Source organism: Takifugu flavidus, chromosome 13 (genome assembly GCF_003711565.1).
Source record: "Takifugu flavidus isolate HTHZ2018 chromosome 13, ASM371156v2, whole genome shotgun sequence".
Lineage (NCBI taxonomy): Eukaryota > Metazoa > Chordata > Actinopteri > Tetraodontiformes > Tetraodontidae > Takifugu > Takifugu flavidus.
In genome coordinates this window covers 556,878-573,404 of record NC_079532.1, presented here as the reverse complement: position 1 = coordinate 573,404, position 16,527 = coordinate 556,878, and the positions used below count along the sequence as shown (strand labels likewise).

The 16,527-nt window shown below is 47.4% G+C and overlaps 3 protein-coding genes across 5 annotated transcripts; 1 reads left to right on the top strand and 2 right to left on the bottom strand.

Annotated features, from left to right (window-relative positions):
• Positions 1 to 448: 448 nt before the first annotated feature.
• On the top strand, positions 449 to 4,546 carry gpr37a (G protein-coupled receptor 37a). Of its 2 annotated transcripts, XR_008953305.1 has the most exons (3): positions 449 to 2,090; positions 2,770 to 3,985; positions 4,269 to 4,546. XR_008953305.1 is itself a non-coding variant. In XM_057051890.1 (2 exons), the coding sequence occupies exons 1-2, from the start codon at positions 1,221 to 1,223 to the stop codon at positions 3,565 to 3,567; spliced, it is 1,668 nt and encodes a 555-aa protein (XP_056907870.1). In that variant the 5' UTR covers positions 449 to 1,220; the 3' UTR covers positions 3,568 to 4,546. The 2 variants fall into 2 exon arrangements, 1 of the variants encoding a protein (XP_056907870.1); XM_057051890.1 differs by having other exon boundaries at positions 2,770 to 4,546.
• A 1,232-nt stretch (positions 4,547 to 5,778) lies between these two features.
• Positions 5,779 to 8,659, bottom strand: spam1 (sperm adhesion molecule 1). The gene is made up of 3 exons (XM_057051893.1): positions 7,414 to 8,659; positions 7,245 to 7,334; positions 5,779 to 6,207 (listed from the first exon to the last, which is right to left on the bottom strand). Exons 1-3 carry the CDS (start codon positions 8,326 to 8,328, stop codon positions 5,878 to 5,880), a joined length of 1,335 nt encoding a protein of 444 aa, XP_056907873.1. The 5' UTR covers positions 8,329 to 8,659; the 3' UTR covers positions 5,779 to 5,877.
• Positions 8,660 to 9,534: 875 nt separating this feature from the next.
• Positions 9,535 to 15,373, bottom strand: LOC130536188 (hyaluronidase-4). Of its 2 annotated transcripts, none has more exons than XM_057051892.1 (4): positions 14,874 to 15,373; positions 11,605 to 13,422; positions 11,156 to 11,245; positions 9,535 to 10,475 (listed from the first exon to the last, which is right to left on the bottom strand). In XM_057051892.1, exons 2-4 carry the CDS (start codon positions 12,559 to 12,561, stop codon positions 9,975 to 9,977), a joined length of 1,548 nt encoding a protein of 515 aa, XP_056907872.1. In that variant the 5' UTR covers positions 12,562 to 13,422; positions 14,874 to 15,373; the 3' UTR covers positions 9,535 to 9,974. The 2 variants fall into 2 exon arrangements, with proteins under 2 accessions (XP_056907872.1, XP_056907871.1); XM_057051891.1 differs by having other exon boundaries at positions 11,605 to 12,586.
• Positions 15,374 to 16,527: the final 1,154 nt, after the last annotated feature.

The window sequence follows — 16,527 nt, the reverse complement described above, 5'->3', positions numbered from 1 at the left end:
AGGAGGAATGCAAGGATCTGTACATTGGGGAAACCAAACAACCTCTCCACAGAGGAATGGCACAGCACAGACATGCCACCTCTTCAGGTCAGGATTCAGCAGTCCACTTACACCTAAAGGAGAGTGGGCACTCCTTCGAGGACAGCCAAGTATGGATACTGGCCAGAGAAGACCGCTGGTTTGAAAGGGGTATCAAGGAAGCTATCCATGTCAAATTGGAAAAACCATTCTTAAACAGAGGTGGTGGGCTGAGGCACTTCCTGTCACCCACGTACAATGCAGTCCTCCACTCCTTCCAACAGCAAAACAAACATTCACACCATTCCAGGAGACCCGGAGACTCACCACCAAGTGAGCCAGCAGACAAAGGGGAGACACCTCAAGCGAAACTAGGTGAACGACCCGACCAATGACCCTGCCAACGACTCTCAGGTGACTACTCAGATCATTAACATGCCAATGGTCCACAGGGGCTATATTTTTCAGCTCTCTCTCCAGCGAGTTCAGAACTGAATAAGCCTTATGGATAGAAGGCGAAACGTCTTCAAAGAGAAGAAACACAGTCCAGTTGACAGAGAAAACTACCTTGGATACGATGACCCGGATGATTGAGAATCTACACAGACAACTAACCATTATTATTAAATCTCTTTTCAGATTGTGGATTTATTTTCGATAGATTAAATTAACATCTTTCTGTTGATCTAATATCGGATGTATTTAAATAAAGCTGGTCGAAATTTAATCAGGTTAATTTTGATGAAGTATTTTGAATTTACATTCAAGTCTTAACATGAGTGAATTATATAAAACCTGTAATCAATCATTCTTCTGTGGTGTTTGACAGATGATTTTCTCTCTTCTTTCTCCCCTCCCCGGGCTCTCCTCCCCCAGGGGTCCTCCTCCTCCCACGGGGGTCCTCCTCCTCCCGTGGGGACCTCTCCTTCAGCTCCGCGGCCTCCGAATCCTGTTGTGCCGGACGGAGGCAGACCTCTCCCGGCTCTGACGGATCCCTGTCTTCTCCCTGATTAACTCCCTTCCATCCGTTTGGAGCTCCACTGGGTTCTACCTCCGTCATGCTGCCGGACCCTCAACGGTGCTGAGAACGTGCGAGTCCGGATGGATCAAGTTTGGATCTGATTTCGTTTAAAGTTTTTGACGTTTTGGGAAATGTACAAACCAAATATGGTTCTGTTCCTTTGACCAGTCTGAACCGCAAGATGCTTCTTCCACTGTCTGGGTTCGTGTGTGTGTGGTTCTGCAGCGGGGCCGCAGAGTTCCACAACCAGAAAACAAAGACCACTTTCAGCCCTCATGAATCCTCCGCCGCCGAAAGGAATGTGCAGGGCCACAGATGGCTCACGGTCATCGGGAAGGACAGTGGTGGGCCGCGCGGTGCAGGACTTCAGATTTCTGAGCTGAAGAGCGTGACCCTGGCACCGGCGGAGCGGTTCGGACCGCAGACGCCCCGTCCCTGTGTGCGTAAAACGGACGCGCAGAGTCGAGCGCAGCGCGTCCGCCGCAAACTGGTGAATAAAGCCGGTGAGCAGCGGAGCACCCCGCACGGACCCCTCTGTACCCTCGAGTGGAAGGCGAAGCGCGGCCCGAACCCAGTCAGGACGGAGCGCAGCGAGCCTCTGCCAGTCGGCGCCGCGCCTGCGGCCATGGCCCAGGGACAAGAGGCCGAACCCCCCACCGGCCTCAACATTAGCGACTACGGGGAGGAGGAGCAGGACTACGAAGTACCGGACTACCCCGATCCCACCCCGCTCCTGCCGTTGGACTCACGGACCAGACGGAAACTGCTGAAGAATCCGTTTTATCCGCTCAGCGCAGAGGCTATGGGCGCGTACGCGGTGCTGATGGTGTCGGCCGTCATCTTCATTGTGGGTGTGATCGGGAACGTGTCCGTCATGTGTATCGTGTGTCACAACTTCTACATGAGGAGCATCTCCAACTCTCTGCTGGCCAGTCTGGCGCTCTGGGACTTCAGCGTCATCTTTTTCTGCCTGCCGCTGGTTCTGTTCCACCAGCTGACCAAGACCTGGCTGCTGGGAGAGCTCTCGTGCAAGATCATCCCCTACCTGGAGGTAAGCGTGACGTCACAGCACAGGTGTTGTTTATCAGCAACACCTCGCATCTGATTAAAGTCCCACAGGTTATTCGTCGTTACCATGGAGACAAGAATCTTTAAATTTGAAACAGGTTTTCCATGACAGCGATCTTTGATTTCCCACTCAGAAGAGTGATAAAGAGAAGTGAAACAAAGAGTGCAGGGAGGGATTAAAATCAGGGTTCATGTGAACCCACCATAATCTGATCAGGCTCGAGGCGCTTTGTGTCCAGTCAGAGGATTACTGAAGATTCTCTGGGATTACGCGCGCGCGCGCGCGCGCGCGCACACACACACACACACACACACACACACACTGAGTCAGGGGACAAACATCTCCACCATATGTGTTGTCTGTGTATTGTGTAGACCAAAAAACATGAGACATTTGGTCGGGGCTTCATTTTGATAGTAAAATATCACTTTTGGTCCCGTGATTATGTCTACGAAAGTCCTCACAAAGATAGGATTACAAACATGTGTATCTGTATAGTATTTGGTTACCCAGAGGGACCCCTGGTGCCTGAAGTCACAGGCACCAGGGGTCCCTCTGGGTAAGCCATCATGGGTAGCCATCCCCAAGTTAAGGGTCCTATTGGGTCCTATGCCGACTCCTTGTCATCACAGTCCCCTGTAACTCCTCCCTCTCCTTCCAGGTCGCCTCTCTTGGGGTCACGACCTTCACTCTCTGCGCCCTGTGCATCGACCGTTTCCGTGCTGCCACCAACGTGCAGATGTACTACGAAATGATTGAAAACTGGGTGTCCACTTCTGCCAAGCTGGGTGTGATCTGGGTGGGTGCCATGCTGCTGGCCCTGCCTGAGCTGTTGATCCGGCAGCTGGTCACAGAAGACAGCGGCCCGCCCAATGTGAGTCTGTGCGAGCGCTGCGTGGTCCGAATCTCCACTGACCTCCCTGACACGCTCTATGTGCTGGGCCTGACCTATGACAGTGCCCGCCTTTGGTGGTACTTCGGCTGTTACTTCTGCCTGCCAACGCTCTTCACCATCTGCAGCTCGCTTTTCACGGCCCGTAAGATCCGTGGTGCCAAGCGGGCCCGTGTCCGTGCCAGCAAGAAGCAGAACCAACTGGAGAGTCAGATGAACTGCGTGGTGGTGGCTTTGGCCATCCTCTATGGCTTCTGCATCGTTCCAGAGAACATCTGCAACATTGTCGGCACATACATGGCGGCCAGCGTTCCACAGCGGACTCTTGACGTGCTGCACGTGGTCAGTCAGCTGCTGCTGTTCTGTAAGTCGGCGGCGGCGCCAGTGCTGCTCTTCAGCCTGTGTCAACCGTTCAGCCAAGCCTTCCTCAACTGCTGCTGCTGTTGCTGCGAGGAATGCAACCCACCCCCTGCTTCCGACGACCACCTCGAGATGTTGCCACCAAGTGCCGACCAGAGGGAGGCGTCCGACTCAGCCACTCATGCCATTGTGGGGACGCACTGCTGAGGAAGCAGCGGGAGGCTGAGCAAAAGCTGATCAGTCAGATACGTAGACATATCAGGTTCCAAACTAAAACTGCTCCAAGGTTATTGTAATCTGATTCCATCAAGAGAAGAGTTACACCAGGAGCATCATGGTACCTTTGACCACAGTGAGACTCAGGATCTTCAGCCAGTCCTTCAGTTTTCTGGTCACATGATGCAACAATTTCAGTCTAGTTGAATAGTTGAATATTTAGGTGCCACATGCACATGCATGTTGGGTGTGCACGGTGGGTGTTATTAAATCTTCTTCCACTCTCGTTTGTGTAAGTTTCTTCCTGTTTTAGATCAAAGAGAACAGACGTGTCCATTGAGGGGGCGTGGCTCCTTTGATCCATCCTCTGACCAGTGGAGTTCCCCTTTTTTGGCTCCGCCCTCTGAAGGTCAGGGCCACTTCCTGAAGGGGAAATATCCATTTATTGATACAATTGTTTGAAGGTTATCTCACTTCCAGTTGGAGAGGGAGAGTGGAGCCTGTTCTGTGAACACTGATTTCTGTTGAAGCAGGGACAGAGAACGTGGACATCCTGCATCCTCTCTGAATGGAGACGCTGATCTGAGATCAGCTCTTAATCATTCACAAAAGTATAATGATGGCGGACGAGTCAGAATTCCTTCACTTAAGCTGCGTCACTCTTTCTCCTCTTTCTATCCTTTCATCATCAGGAACAGCGCACCATTGTCTGGGCCTACTGTCGTCATGGCAACTGACGGAGTGTGGCTCTCAGCTGTGCAGTGGAAGCTACAGCAACACAGAACAAATAACTTAAAGTCTTCCAAAAGAGCAAATTTGTAGCTTAATACTGACAATTAAAAGATGCTCATGGTCAGATTCTTTCTTTTGTTCATCATTTATAATCACAGTTGCATTTTTTTCTGTTTCAATCTGTTCATTCGTTTGAAAATCTGTTGAAATAAATAAGAAATCAATAATTAAAATAGCATTGGAGCTGTCTGTTGCTGTTGTCCTCATCAGTTTTCCTGGTGGTTCTGGATCCAGTTCCCTGTGGTGGGGTTCAGGTCAGGGACCTGAAAGGTCCTGTTCTCTGTAACTGACCGGGTCAGACCATCAGCTGATGATGCTTTTGTGTTCTGACCCCTTTTGAAGCCTCAATGATACAAAGACAGACTTTGTGTTGGGCTCCAGGATAATTACTGCACATTCTTTTGTAATTACCAACAGTGGATTCACTAATTAGACCAGAACAAAATAGACCAGAACTCAGATCACCAACATGTTGTCTAACGTCTCAGAGCCCGTTGCCATGCCAACTCAATTTTTTTACATCTAAAGTTTGGTTACTGAGTTACAGAGCTAAAGATGTGAGTTCTGTTGGTTCTAATGGTTCTGATGGTTCTGTTGTTTCAGATGGTTCTGTTTCTTCTGTTGGTTGTGGATATTTCATTTTATTTCTGTGACTTGATGTGACACACACACACATACACACGCACACACACACACACACACACACACACACACACACACACACACACACACACATTATAAAAGGCTCTGAATTATAACTTTTAATCTTGTATTAAATTTAGAAGCAGTAATAGAAAGTTTTAGGTAGGAATCCATCATAGTTCAATCAAATTTAATCATAATTCTAAACTCCCTAAAAATAGCACACATTCTAAATCTATGTTTAATTTCCTAAACATGTGTTTGACATTTCTGTCTATGTTTAATTTTAGCAGCAGCTACAGAGCTCCAGTCAAGGGTCTTCCCCTACTGGTCATCCGACAGAAGACAACCCTTTATCGCCTTCATGAATGTCTTCTTCAGCCGCAAGGTTGTTATGAAAGCAGCGTTGAAGATTTTGAAAGGTGGATGTGAGGTCTGACCCATGTCTGCAGGTTCTGGACCTCTAAAACAGAAAATCTACTCAAAATGACATGCAATCGAACCTTTTCACATCTTTTTTCTTCAGGGAAACCATAAAGTTCTTTTTTCCATCAAACGTTAAAGATTCATTAGGTAAGTCCATTCAGAAGTTTCAGCTGAACTGAATTGAGAAGAAAACTAGAGCCGAAACAAAAGCAGCCTCAGTCAAAGTCAGAGAGAATGGCGTCAGCAGCAGAAGGCAGAGTATGTTGGCTCCCCTGGTTATCGGTCAGAGTAACAGTTGCCACGGCAACGTATGGTGTCATAGTCTCATTTACAACAAGAAAAGGGAATGAAACATTAATTTATTCATTATTTACTTTTGTTTAACCATCAAGGCACCTGATCACCTTCAGCATTTATAGGATTATTGAGCGCATTGCCTCATTAGACCTCAAACTGTTGGACCTGGTCCAGATAAACCGGTTTGGCTTCACAGTTCTGATCCACGTAGCACTGACATGTAAAGTGTTCGGACAGTGTGTCCACGTCAGCAACCGATGGGATGCCTCTTGCCACATACGTCCCCTTCACCTGGCTGATGTTGAAGTGGGAGGGGTTGAGGTGCAGGTAGTGGGTGGAGTCGTAGTTCTTCCGGGTGCAGCGACCTTTCCCCTGGCAGAGGACTCTGCTGCACAGCATGGCAGCTGCCGTCACATTGGCAATGTATGGATTTAAGGTGGATTTCAGGTACCTGGATAAAGACTCACACTCCCCCTGGGGGATGGGGTGCCATTCAGGTCAAAGGTTAATGACAGGTTAAGGTCAGTTGCACATCTTGTTACAAGTTTAAAATGTATTAATTTCCGACCAGTGACAGCATTAAAAACTCCCTCCACTCAGACAACACAGGTTCCCTTTAAACATTTGTTTATCTTCAGACTCGAACTAGTTTCTGTTGAATCCGGTCAGACTAGAACACTGAACCCACTGGTCTGAGCTGCTCAGATATTGACCCTATTGTCGTTCACGATGACGAGACATTAAGGGTTTCTGCAGTTACTGATTGATTGGCTGGACCAGAGGTCGGCAACTCAAAATGTTGAAAGAGCCGTATTGGACCAAAAAAACCAAAAAACAAATCTGTCTGGAGCCGCAAAAAATTAAAAGCCTTATATATGGCTTATAATAAAGGCAACACATGCTGTAAGTGTCTATATTAGCTGTGTTAATCTACTTTCCAAATGATAAGTGGGCTACAAATACATAAAGAGCATTCATGATTAAATGTTTATGTTCCCTGCAATGCATCCTGGAGAGAATGACGCACCACGTGACTAGTCTGCTGTACGATGGTGCTTTAAGTTTAACTTCCATTATAATGAGATGTTGAAATTAAATATTTATTATACATATTTTTACAGCATTGTAAATCTTTAAGAATGTTTGTCATGTTTTTCCTCCTACAGAAATTTTATTAAAACAAAAAATATATTCACACCATGTTTTTCCATTTTCACATTTTTGAAAAAGCTCCAGGGAGCCACTAGGGCGGCACTAAAGAGCCGCATGCGGCTCTAGAGCCATGGGTTGCCGACCCCTGGGCTGGACAGAGGATCTGTTATTGTGGTGTGGTCACAGAGAAACCAGAAAACCTCCACCACACCTGTACCCGCTACATCACCACAGAGCTGCACAGTATCAGGTGGATTCGTGATAGCTGTATGGAGAACTTTTGCAGGACACCAACTTGAATATTGATCAAGATTGGTTGTGACAGAGCAGATGGCTCCAATACGGACAGACCTGTTTACCTTTGAGTCGTAATCGGTGCTGGAGCCCCACATGACCACACCTGAAGCTCCCACGGCTGCAATCTCTCCCACGGTGCTGACCAGGTCCATCTGACACAGGACCCAAGAGCTCAGAGTCAGACTTTAGCCTTTCTTTCCTGTCATTTGTAGAACAGATGAAGTGTCTCACCTGACTCAGGAATGTGCTGGACTGATCCCGGAACAGGGGTCTGGAGTACACGTAGACTGGAACTGTGTGTGGGCGATGAGGCAGCTCAGCCACCCTCATGGCCTCCTGCACACGGTTACGAACATACAGCTTTGCAAATGTGGAGTTCCCCAGAGACTGGGATATGTAGACTGAGGGAAAGAGGGCCATGCTCTTCTCCCAGAGCCACAACAGCTGGTCGTTCTGCCATTTAGTCTTCTCAGAACACCTTCCAGTGTAGCCTGGCTCCTCCCAGCCATAATTGTAGCAGTCGGGGAATAAGTAGAAGCCCCAGAGGCGACAGGGACGTTCAATAATGCCAAGACTGATCGTCTTCACCATGAATTTGCGACCAGCTTCTTCAAACTGCCTCTTGGCCAGTTTGATAAGGTCCTGTTGAGCCAGTGACTGGTTGATCTTCCTTGCATGATCAATGGATCTATCCCTATAAATTTTTTTAGAACCCCAGTTTCTGTCCCATAGGGGGCGCCAGGACTCCCAGTCAATGACAACCAGTCCTGAAGAATCTTTGGTCAAAGTTTCTGGAATCTGATTCTTCACTTTTTTGAGATGCTCTTCTAGGGAGCCATTTTGAGGGATACCGCCTTCGAAGGACATTCCAGTTTGACTGTGGATTCTGGGGTAGAGGCCCAGTCGGGGTTCATAATAAGTGATCAGGAACTGATCGGGCTCTAAGGCGGGCGTGGTCACTGCGGAGAAGGCAGCAAGATCCAGCAGGATCTCATGTTTCCTACAGTTGGAGGTTGGGGCGCTCCATATGGCTACGAAGGGATGGTCGTGAATCAGCGGTGGCTCAGCCGGGGGTCTTGTTTCGATGGTTGAGATGGGCGTGATGAAAGAGAAAAGGATGCAGAACAGGATCTGTGTGACCTTCATGACAGTGCTAGAAAAACAGAGAAAATACAAGAATTACATCTCAGGTCCATACGAACCACCAACTAACCTTCAGGTGAGAGGCGGGTCCAGTCTGGACAGGAAGTTTGTTCAGAAATGTAAAATCAGCCTTCAGCGAAAATGTTGTGGTATGTTCTTACCTGACCGAGACCAAAGTGTCTGTGCTCGGTGACATGTCCCTGGTGGTTTATAAACACCCCAGGACCTTTATTGTTTTGATGGATGTCTGGGCTTAGGCTCTGACATCCACCTGAGCAGGGTCTGATCCGGGACATCCTGGTTGGGCCTCTTGTTTGCTCAGATCAGCTGTTCTGAACCTTTTGTCATCTCAAGTTCTAACAGCACAAACAATGACGGAGGTCAGAAGGTCCACGAGGACCTGATCAGCTGTTTTTACAGTACCTTTAATTCTTTCACATTTCATTAGTAACAATAACTCTTCTTCATATTTGATTTAAAAATATTTAAGATTTACTTTTGTTGAGCCACGATTAAGTGAACCTGGAGCTTCGGCTCTTCACACACCTGCATGACTTGGATCTATAGCTTAATTACCTATCAAAATTGATCTTAACGCACTGGGACCATTTCCTGAACACAGAATAACAGCGACTTCAGGGCCCACACCTCTGACAAGATGTTTCACCCGTGACAGCATGGTTGACCTGTGACAGCATGACTCCTGTGTGAGAGAGAGGTTCACCTGTGACAGTCTAGTTCACCTGTGACAGTGTTACTCTCCTGTGACAACATGGTTCACCTATGGAAGTCTGAGCCTAATTACTGACAGATCTGGTGAACTTGGCACCATCACCTGTGGAGGTAAAACTGGCCTGGAAGGACGTGTTTGTGAACCATCTTCAGATGTGTTTCCTGAACGTGTTCCTTCTGGTTCTTGGAGTTTCTGAAGAGAGAAACAGGTTAATGAAACTGACGTTGATGTTCCTCATTGAAGAATTTTCTCCTCATCTGCCTGAACTGTTCAACTTCACTGCTTGTGAAAATAGAAATTTCAAAATAAAACCATGTTTATATCACAAAATTCTACAGATGGTTTGATGACCAGTCTTCAGTGGTTCTATAGGAGGTTCTGCTGGACCACAGAAATGTTCTCGACTGAGATCGCTCATGAGTGACAACAACACCATCATAAAGTCAACAAAACACACATCTGACTCAGCAGAAAACTATTTTTCACAGGTTTGATTTATGAACATGGGAACTTGGGTAAGACAGGAAGTTTAACAGACAGAAGATCATGTTTTCGACTCAGGACTCTTAATTCAGTCCAGATGAAAATAATTGGGTGAGGAAGATGTGACTGAATCTTCATTCGAGTCATTTAACAGGAAAACCAATTTGCTCCAGTTATAAAATAAAGTTTGGACTTATTTTAGAACCTTTTTTTCTGTTTGTACTTTAATAAAACTAAACTAATGATCCATTGATCAACTAAATTGAACTAAATATGAAAAATGACTGAATTTATTTGATGTTTTGACACTTTAAAGCTCAAAATTATCCACAAAGCTCAGCCCCACTGACCCGTGGGCCATCGTCCATCCAAAAGGAAGAGGCTTTAATAAGCACAACCTGCTGACCTGCTCATGTTACTGATGTGACATGTGTCACCATTGTACGACTGTAGTTAATAACCAGTTCAGCAGGAGTACCAATACAACCAGATCCTGTTTGTATCCTGTTAGTGTGGCGCCACTCCGGCCTCCCGCACACTGTTTGTCCTGCTCGTTCTTCCACCGCTGCCACTCCTGCTCATCATCCTCATCTTCCTCCTTCCATGGCCCGCCGTCCTCCCTCACTTCATTGATGCTGTCGCAACGCTCGCCTTCGTGACCTTCGTAACAGTGGCAGCGAAACCTGCGCGACAGCAACTGCAGCTCCCACTGCGAGGGCCAACCAGTCACAGTGAAGCCGCCATCAGCGGAGAGGTGGATGCGGAAACTTCTGGCACTCAGGTGGAGGTAGTGGTGTGCATGAGGGTCCCGGCGGACACAGCGGCCATTTCCCTGGCACAGGAAGTCGCTGCAGAACTCGGCGGCTCGAGTGACGTTGGTGATGTAGCGGCCCAGATGGTGGCGCAAGAAGGACCTGACTCTGGTGCAGTTATGCTGCAGAAACACAAGAATGGTTGAAAATTGAAGCAGAAGCTTCAACTCAATTATGTTGCTCAAAACTCCCAGAGGAGAAACCAGATAACATCAGCTGAATGGTACTTCTATCTTTGTGAGGACTTACATCAATATGATGCATCACCCAACTCCTTACCTAAACCCTCTCATCTAATCTTCAGGGATCCGAATACCTGAGCTCTGGCCCCTGACCTCAACCCAGTTGTAGCTCCAACCTTAAAACCAGGTCTTAAATCTCAAACTGTCCTTTGAAGCTGTGAGGAACAGCCAAAATGTCTTCACTTTGCTAGTAGAATGAGGATTTTAGTGCTCAGTATGTAGCAAGTGAACACACACGAACACACAGACACACACACACACACAATGATTCCTGAGCCTTCAGTCTTTGCAGAAGTGTGCAGTTAATCAGTTATAATCCCTTCATCTGGATTTGATTGTTGTCTACAAGTGCCTATAAATTTCAGCTGAGGTTCTGATGGTTCGGGATGTGCTCACAACATTTTACCACTGGATGACATCATCGTTCTGGGGTAATTGAACTCTGCGTCTCTCAGTCTCACCTCAGTTGTCTCGTCAGCACAAATAAAATAACAATCAGATCTCTGATTGATGATGTTAGATTACAAATCTAGATTAGTGCTGACAGAACTGAAACCCACCCTGGATGAGGTCAGGTTCAGATCTCCCCAGATGACGAATCCTGCTGCTCCCAGGGCAGCGCTCTCCCCAATGGTGTGGATCAAGTCTTTCTGCAGAAACAGACAAGAGTCAGATGACCACAGGAAGTGAGCACAGGAGGTCGCAGCTGCTGTTCTGTTAGCCTCTGCTAGATGATAGCAGACAACCATTTTAAAATGGTTTTAAAACAGTGTTAAAATAGTTTTTAAACAAAGAAATACATGTTTTCATCAGACTTTCATTTCTGAGCTTCAGTTCAAAGCTTCTGAGAGTAAATGGATGATCAACAGGTCTCCAATATAACTGGAAACATCTCATAACTTTAGACCAGATTTGTTAGACTGCACTAAAAGAATGACCCGAACTGGTATGTGGTGCACTTTGACTAAGCAGGACATCATACGTCACCTTGTGGGAACTGTGTTCTTACCGCAGTGAGGAAGGTCAGTGCCTCGTCCCGGTAGCCCAGCCTCAGGTAGACAAAGGTTGGGAGGTCATATTCCCTGGACGTGAGCGATGCGACACGCAGCGACTCTCTGATTCTGTGCTGGGAGAAGTGCAGATTGATGTCACTGTCGCTGTGGTTCTTCCGGATGGCCACCGAGGGGAAGAGCGCACTGCTGCTGTTCCACAGCCACTGAAGCTCGTCGTTCCTCAGCCTCTCCAGCAGGGGGCAGAAGCCACTGTAGTTCTGCTCATGCAGGTTGTAGTTGTGGCAGTCAGGGTAGAGGTAGAAACCCCAGAGGGTGTTTGGACGGAGTCGAATGCCCAGCTGGATCGTCCTCTGCATGAAGGCCTTGGCACTCTTCTCGAACCTTCTGCGAGCCAGCTCCTCCACCTGCAACTCCGTTACATTTACATACGCCTTGGCCGTCAGCTCCTTAGACCTGCGCCGGTAGATGTCTTTCTTATGCCAGTTACGGTTCCACTGAGGCCGCCAGAACTCCCAGTCGATGACGGCAAGACCTCGGAAGTCCTGTGCGGGGATGAAGTGGGTGATGTCCTGATACGCTTTGAACAGATGCAGATCCAGGCTGCAGTTCTGCGGCAGCCCGCCGTGCACAGCAACACCCTGAGGTGTGTAGTGGGGGTAGAAACCCAGGCGGTTTGCATAGAAGATGGTGATATTCTGGCCCGTCCACTCTGCCCGGGGGCTGCCATAGATGTGGAACAGTCTGTCAATGTTGGTGCTGATGTTGTACTTGATGGTGCACATGTCCAGAGGAGCATTCCACGCAGCGATGAAGGGCTTTCGGCCAATCAGAGGTAATTTGGCAGGTTTCTGCCCAAAGGCAGTGTGGAGTAGCAGGAGGAGCCAGGAGCAGATCAGAGCAACAGGTACTACATGATGGGAGGAAGACACCCCGCCCACTGGTCCCAGAGGCATCCTTCAGCAAGAGCTGTCAATCATTCTGAGAAGATAAAAAAACAAACAAACATAGAAGAACTTATAAAGTTATTTAAGTTCTCTGGTGTCCTACAGCAGTGTGATCCAACATTTTCACCAGCTGGCAGTGATAGTTAGCTCTTAGCTAACCCCAACAGGTACTGAAATGAGGAAAAGGAGTTGAAAGGTTTTTTTTATTCTCATCTGTGACTGTTGCTTGAAGCCTTCTGTCCATCCAGTTGATGGTGCAGCTGAAGTTGGTCCAGACAGGAAGTCATTGACAGCCAGGGAGGAATGGAGCTGCAGAGGCGGCTGTTTTCCTGTTGACATGTGGTCATCCTGTGGAGGACGTGGAGAGAGCTGAAGCCATAATGAGAGGCCTGGCTGCCAACCATGATGCTGCATCTCAGCAGAAAGATGAAGATCCTTCAGTCTCACTTCTGTCTCCTCCTCTTCTGTTGTTCCACCAACCAGGATCCCACTGGTCTGTTTTTACCAGTCCCAGCCCTTCTCAGGGGACCTTCTGCTCTAGCGATGTTTTCATAGACTTTCTGTGTTGCGGTCCTGCAAGAATCTTCCCAGTTAAAACACTTCTGCGTCTCATCAGGCTCCAAATGACGCTCCAACACACCAGATGGTACTGACAATGCTATCCCAGGAAAAGTCCTCTTCATTGTCAAAATCAAATCAATCTTTATTTATATAGCGTCTTTTACAATCAAAATTGTTTCAAGGCGCTTTCCAGATTCCCAGGGCCTAACCCCAGACAAGCAACAGTGGCAAGGAAAAACTCCCCTTTAAAAGGAAGAAACCTTGAGCAGGACCAGGCTCATGTAGGGGGACCCTCCTGCTCATGGCCGGCTGGGTAAAGAGAGAGGAGAGGAGAGGAGAGGAGAGGAGAGGAGAGGAGAGAGGAGAGGAGAGGAGGAGAGGAGAGGAGAGGAGAGGAGAGGACGGGCACAGAGCACAGAAACACACACAAAAATAAACTATTTGTACAGTGGGTCAGCGGGGCCGGAGGTCATAATGCAGCTCCGAAGGCAGCGATACGTGTAAATGAATAGAGAAGGGGGGGGGGGCAGAAAAACTAGTCTGCTTGATGAGGAGGAGGAAAGGAGAGGAAAGGAGAGGAGAGGAGAGGAGAGGAAACCATGACCCAGTGGGGTGACAGAGGCCTGTCAGGTGATCATGTTTCTGGACCCTGGCGGCCTTGGCCTATAACAGCACAGCTAAGATGTTAACCTAATGATTAGACGACCCCCTAAGTATGATAATTTGTCTGTCTATAATAGTAACTGGAACTACAGATGGAACTATACATTGTCCTCTTCATGGTCCTCTTCATGGTCCTCTTCTTGGTCCTCTTCATCATCCGCTTCATCGTCCCCTTCTTCATTCTCTTCTTTGTCCTCTTTATTATCCTATTTCATTGTCCTCTTCATCAATCTCTTCAGCAAATCTGTCCTCTCTGTCCCAGTATTACAGTTATATATCCTCTATGTCCCAGTATAACCAGTCACCGGTCCTCTCTGTCTCACTATGATGAATCATCTATCCTCCTATAAGCAATCATCTGTCCTCCTCCCTGTCCCAGTATCTAACAAGCATCTAACCTCCCTGTCCCAGTATAACCAATCATCCTTTCTGTCTCAGTACAACCAGTCACTGGTCCTCTGTCACAGTATAACAGTTATATGTCCACTCTGCCCCGGTATAACCAGTCACCGGTCCTCTCTGTCCCACTATAATGAATCATTTGTCTTCTCTGTCCAAGTATAACCAGTTATATGTCTTCTCTGTCCAAGTATAACCAATCATCTGTCATCTCTGTCCAAGTATAACCAGTCATCTATCTTTTCTGCACCAGTATAACCAATCACCAGCCCTCTCGGTCCCAGTGTAAGTAACAGGAAACAGTTGAAACATCTGAAACATCCCAGTTCTTTCAGAAACATACTGACTTTTGGAAAGAGATTAGCAGTGGAACTCATCCGTAAATTCTATCACCTGAGGATCTTGAGAGCCTGTCAAGGTGACATAGACATCTCACAGCAGCAGCACACAAGCGCTATTGAGAGCCGCTCAGGGAGGGAAACTTTAATGTGACTGTTGCAGCTCAGTCTGATCTCTAAATTACAGAATTGCTCTGCTAACGTTTCAGGAATGACAGACTCCCCCCATCACCACCCCACCACTGCCACCTCTGTCTCCCTTCATCAGCCACACATGTCGGGAAGTTCCCGCCTCCCAGAGAAAGAAGAAAACAGAAAACAGCAGAAGTTGTTGGCAAAAAGTTTGTCCGAAGAACTCACCTGTAGATGCTGCATGCTACAGAGGGTGGTGGGGTCAGTGGTCATTGGTCCCAACAGCTGTCATGCACAGGAAGCCTCAGATGAGTCAAAGACGTCGAGTCAGCCAGAGTTTTATGTGCACGCCGGAGGAGGAGGAGGAGAGAACGTCATCATCGCCACAACACAGCGATTAGAGAACGGAGAGGGGAGGTGGAGGAGGGAGGGGGAGGGGCTAAATCCTGCTCAGATCATTTCATCCAATCAGCAGCATGTAAACATCAACTAAACAGTTCACATGGATGTTTACACATATGCAGAGCAGGACACACACAGCTGACAGCCCTCTGTGACTGTATCTGTCCCCACTGAAGCCACATGGCACCCCTTGTAGGGGCCTGAGGGCTAGCCCCCACCTGAAATGACCCAGCCCCCAATGATGATCAGAGGCACACAAACATTTATAACACAAGCTAACAAAGATTAGCATTGCTTCTGTAATTGCAATAAAGAAAAACTGTGAAGATGAAAAACCCTCCTGAAAAGGATTTTGAAGAATCATGTGGTTTCAGGATCCTTTGTTGACTTGTTGAGAAATATCAGGAAAACAGTTTTTAATCTGGAAGACCAGTTGATGATGATGATTAAAACCAATTGATGATGATGATGATGATGATGATGATGATGATGATGATGATGATGATGATGATGATGATGCTACGTCAGCGATTCTGGAGTAGATCCAGTTGAAAAGAGGAAATCCATCAACGCCTCTCGTCTTCTTCAGCTTCGTTGTCGTGGCTGATTAAATCTGGTTTCATGAGCCACCAGCATTTACACACATTCCAGCGGCTAACCACAGTTGCGCCCAACAAAGTCAGTGAGACTCGTCTGTCTGATATTCACACGGAGTTTCCCAACAGAAACATGTGTTTTTTAATTCATCACACACACACACACACTCAACTGCCTGAAGGTCAATGCAGGAATGAAAGAAGAGAACCAAAAGCATCCTGATACACTTTGAACAGATGCAGATCCAGGCTGCAGTTCTGCGGCAGCCCGCCGTGCACAGCAACACCCTGAGGTGTGTAGTGGGGGTAGAAGAATTTGCTAAAAAAATAAAGTAAAGGTATAGACGAGCAGTCCAATCCACTTACCTGCTACATGCGAATGTGCTGCTCTTCATATGTGTGTCATATCTTCACCATGTCAACCAACCTGTGGCAAGTGACGGTTCTGCTTCATCCTGCTGAATCAGCAATGTCTTTAAGCTAATGATGCAAAGACAGTGTGTGTGTATGTCTGTGTGGGTGCGCGCGCGTGTGTGTGCGTGTTTGCATGTGTGTGTGTGTGTGTCAGTGTTTGCATGTGTGTATATGTGCGTGTGTGAGTGTGTGTTCCCTACTAACGCCCTGAAATTTCAAATCTTCTCTCTGAACTTGTCTAATTTGCTCCCTGAGTTCACTTAAAAATTACACACAACCTGTCTATGCTGACTCATACTGTGATCATGCATGTGTTTGTGTGTGGGTGTCCATCTACATTTGTGTGTCCCTGTCTGTGCATGAGTATCTGTGTATGTTTGGGTGTCAAACTGTTGTTAGCAATTATATTTTCCCTGTGTAATTAAGCTGTGTGTGTGTGTCTTTGTGTGTATGTCTCTGTGTGTGTGTGT

Excerpts from the sequence above, each read along its gene's own strand:
- spam1 (XM_057051893.1), bottom strand. The coding sequence starts at position 8,328 with ATGAAGGTCACACAGATCCTGTTCTGCATCCTTTTCTCTTTCATCACG. Across the intron at positions 7,335-7,413 it reads CCAGCACATTCCTGAGTCAG|ATGGACCTGGTCAGCACCGT; the intron begins GTGAGACACTTC and ends GTCCTGTGTCAG. Across the intron at positions 6,208-7,244 it reads GCACCGATTACGACTCAAAG|GGGGAGTGTGAGTCTTTATC; the intron begins GTAAACAGGTCT and ends CCCATCCCCCAG.
- LOC130536188 (XM_057051892.1), bottom strand. The coding sequence starts at position 12,561 with ATGCCTCTGGGACCAGTGGGCGGGGTGTCTTCCTCCCATCATGTAGTA. Across the intron at positions 11,246-11,604 it reads CACTGACCTTCCTCACTGCG|AAAGACTTGATCCACACCAT; the intron begins GTAAGAACACAG and ends CTGTTTCTGCAG. Across the intron at positions 10,476-11,155 it reads TGAACCTGACCTCATCCAGG|CATAACTGCACCAGAGTCAG; the intron begins GTGGGTTTCAGT and ends GTGTTTCTGCAG.
- gpr37a (XM_057051890.1), top strand. The coding sequence starts at position 1,221 with ATGCTTCTTCCACTGTCTGGGTTCGTGTGTGTGTGGTTCTGCAGCGGG. Across the intron at positions 2,091-2,769 it reads AGATCATCCCCTACCTGGAG|GTCGCCTCTCTTGGGGTCAC; the intron begins GTAAGCGTGACG and ends CTCTCCTTCCAG.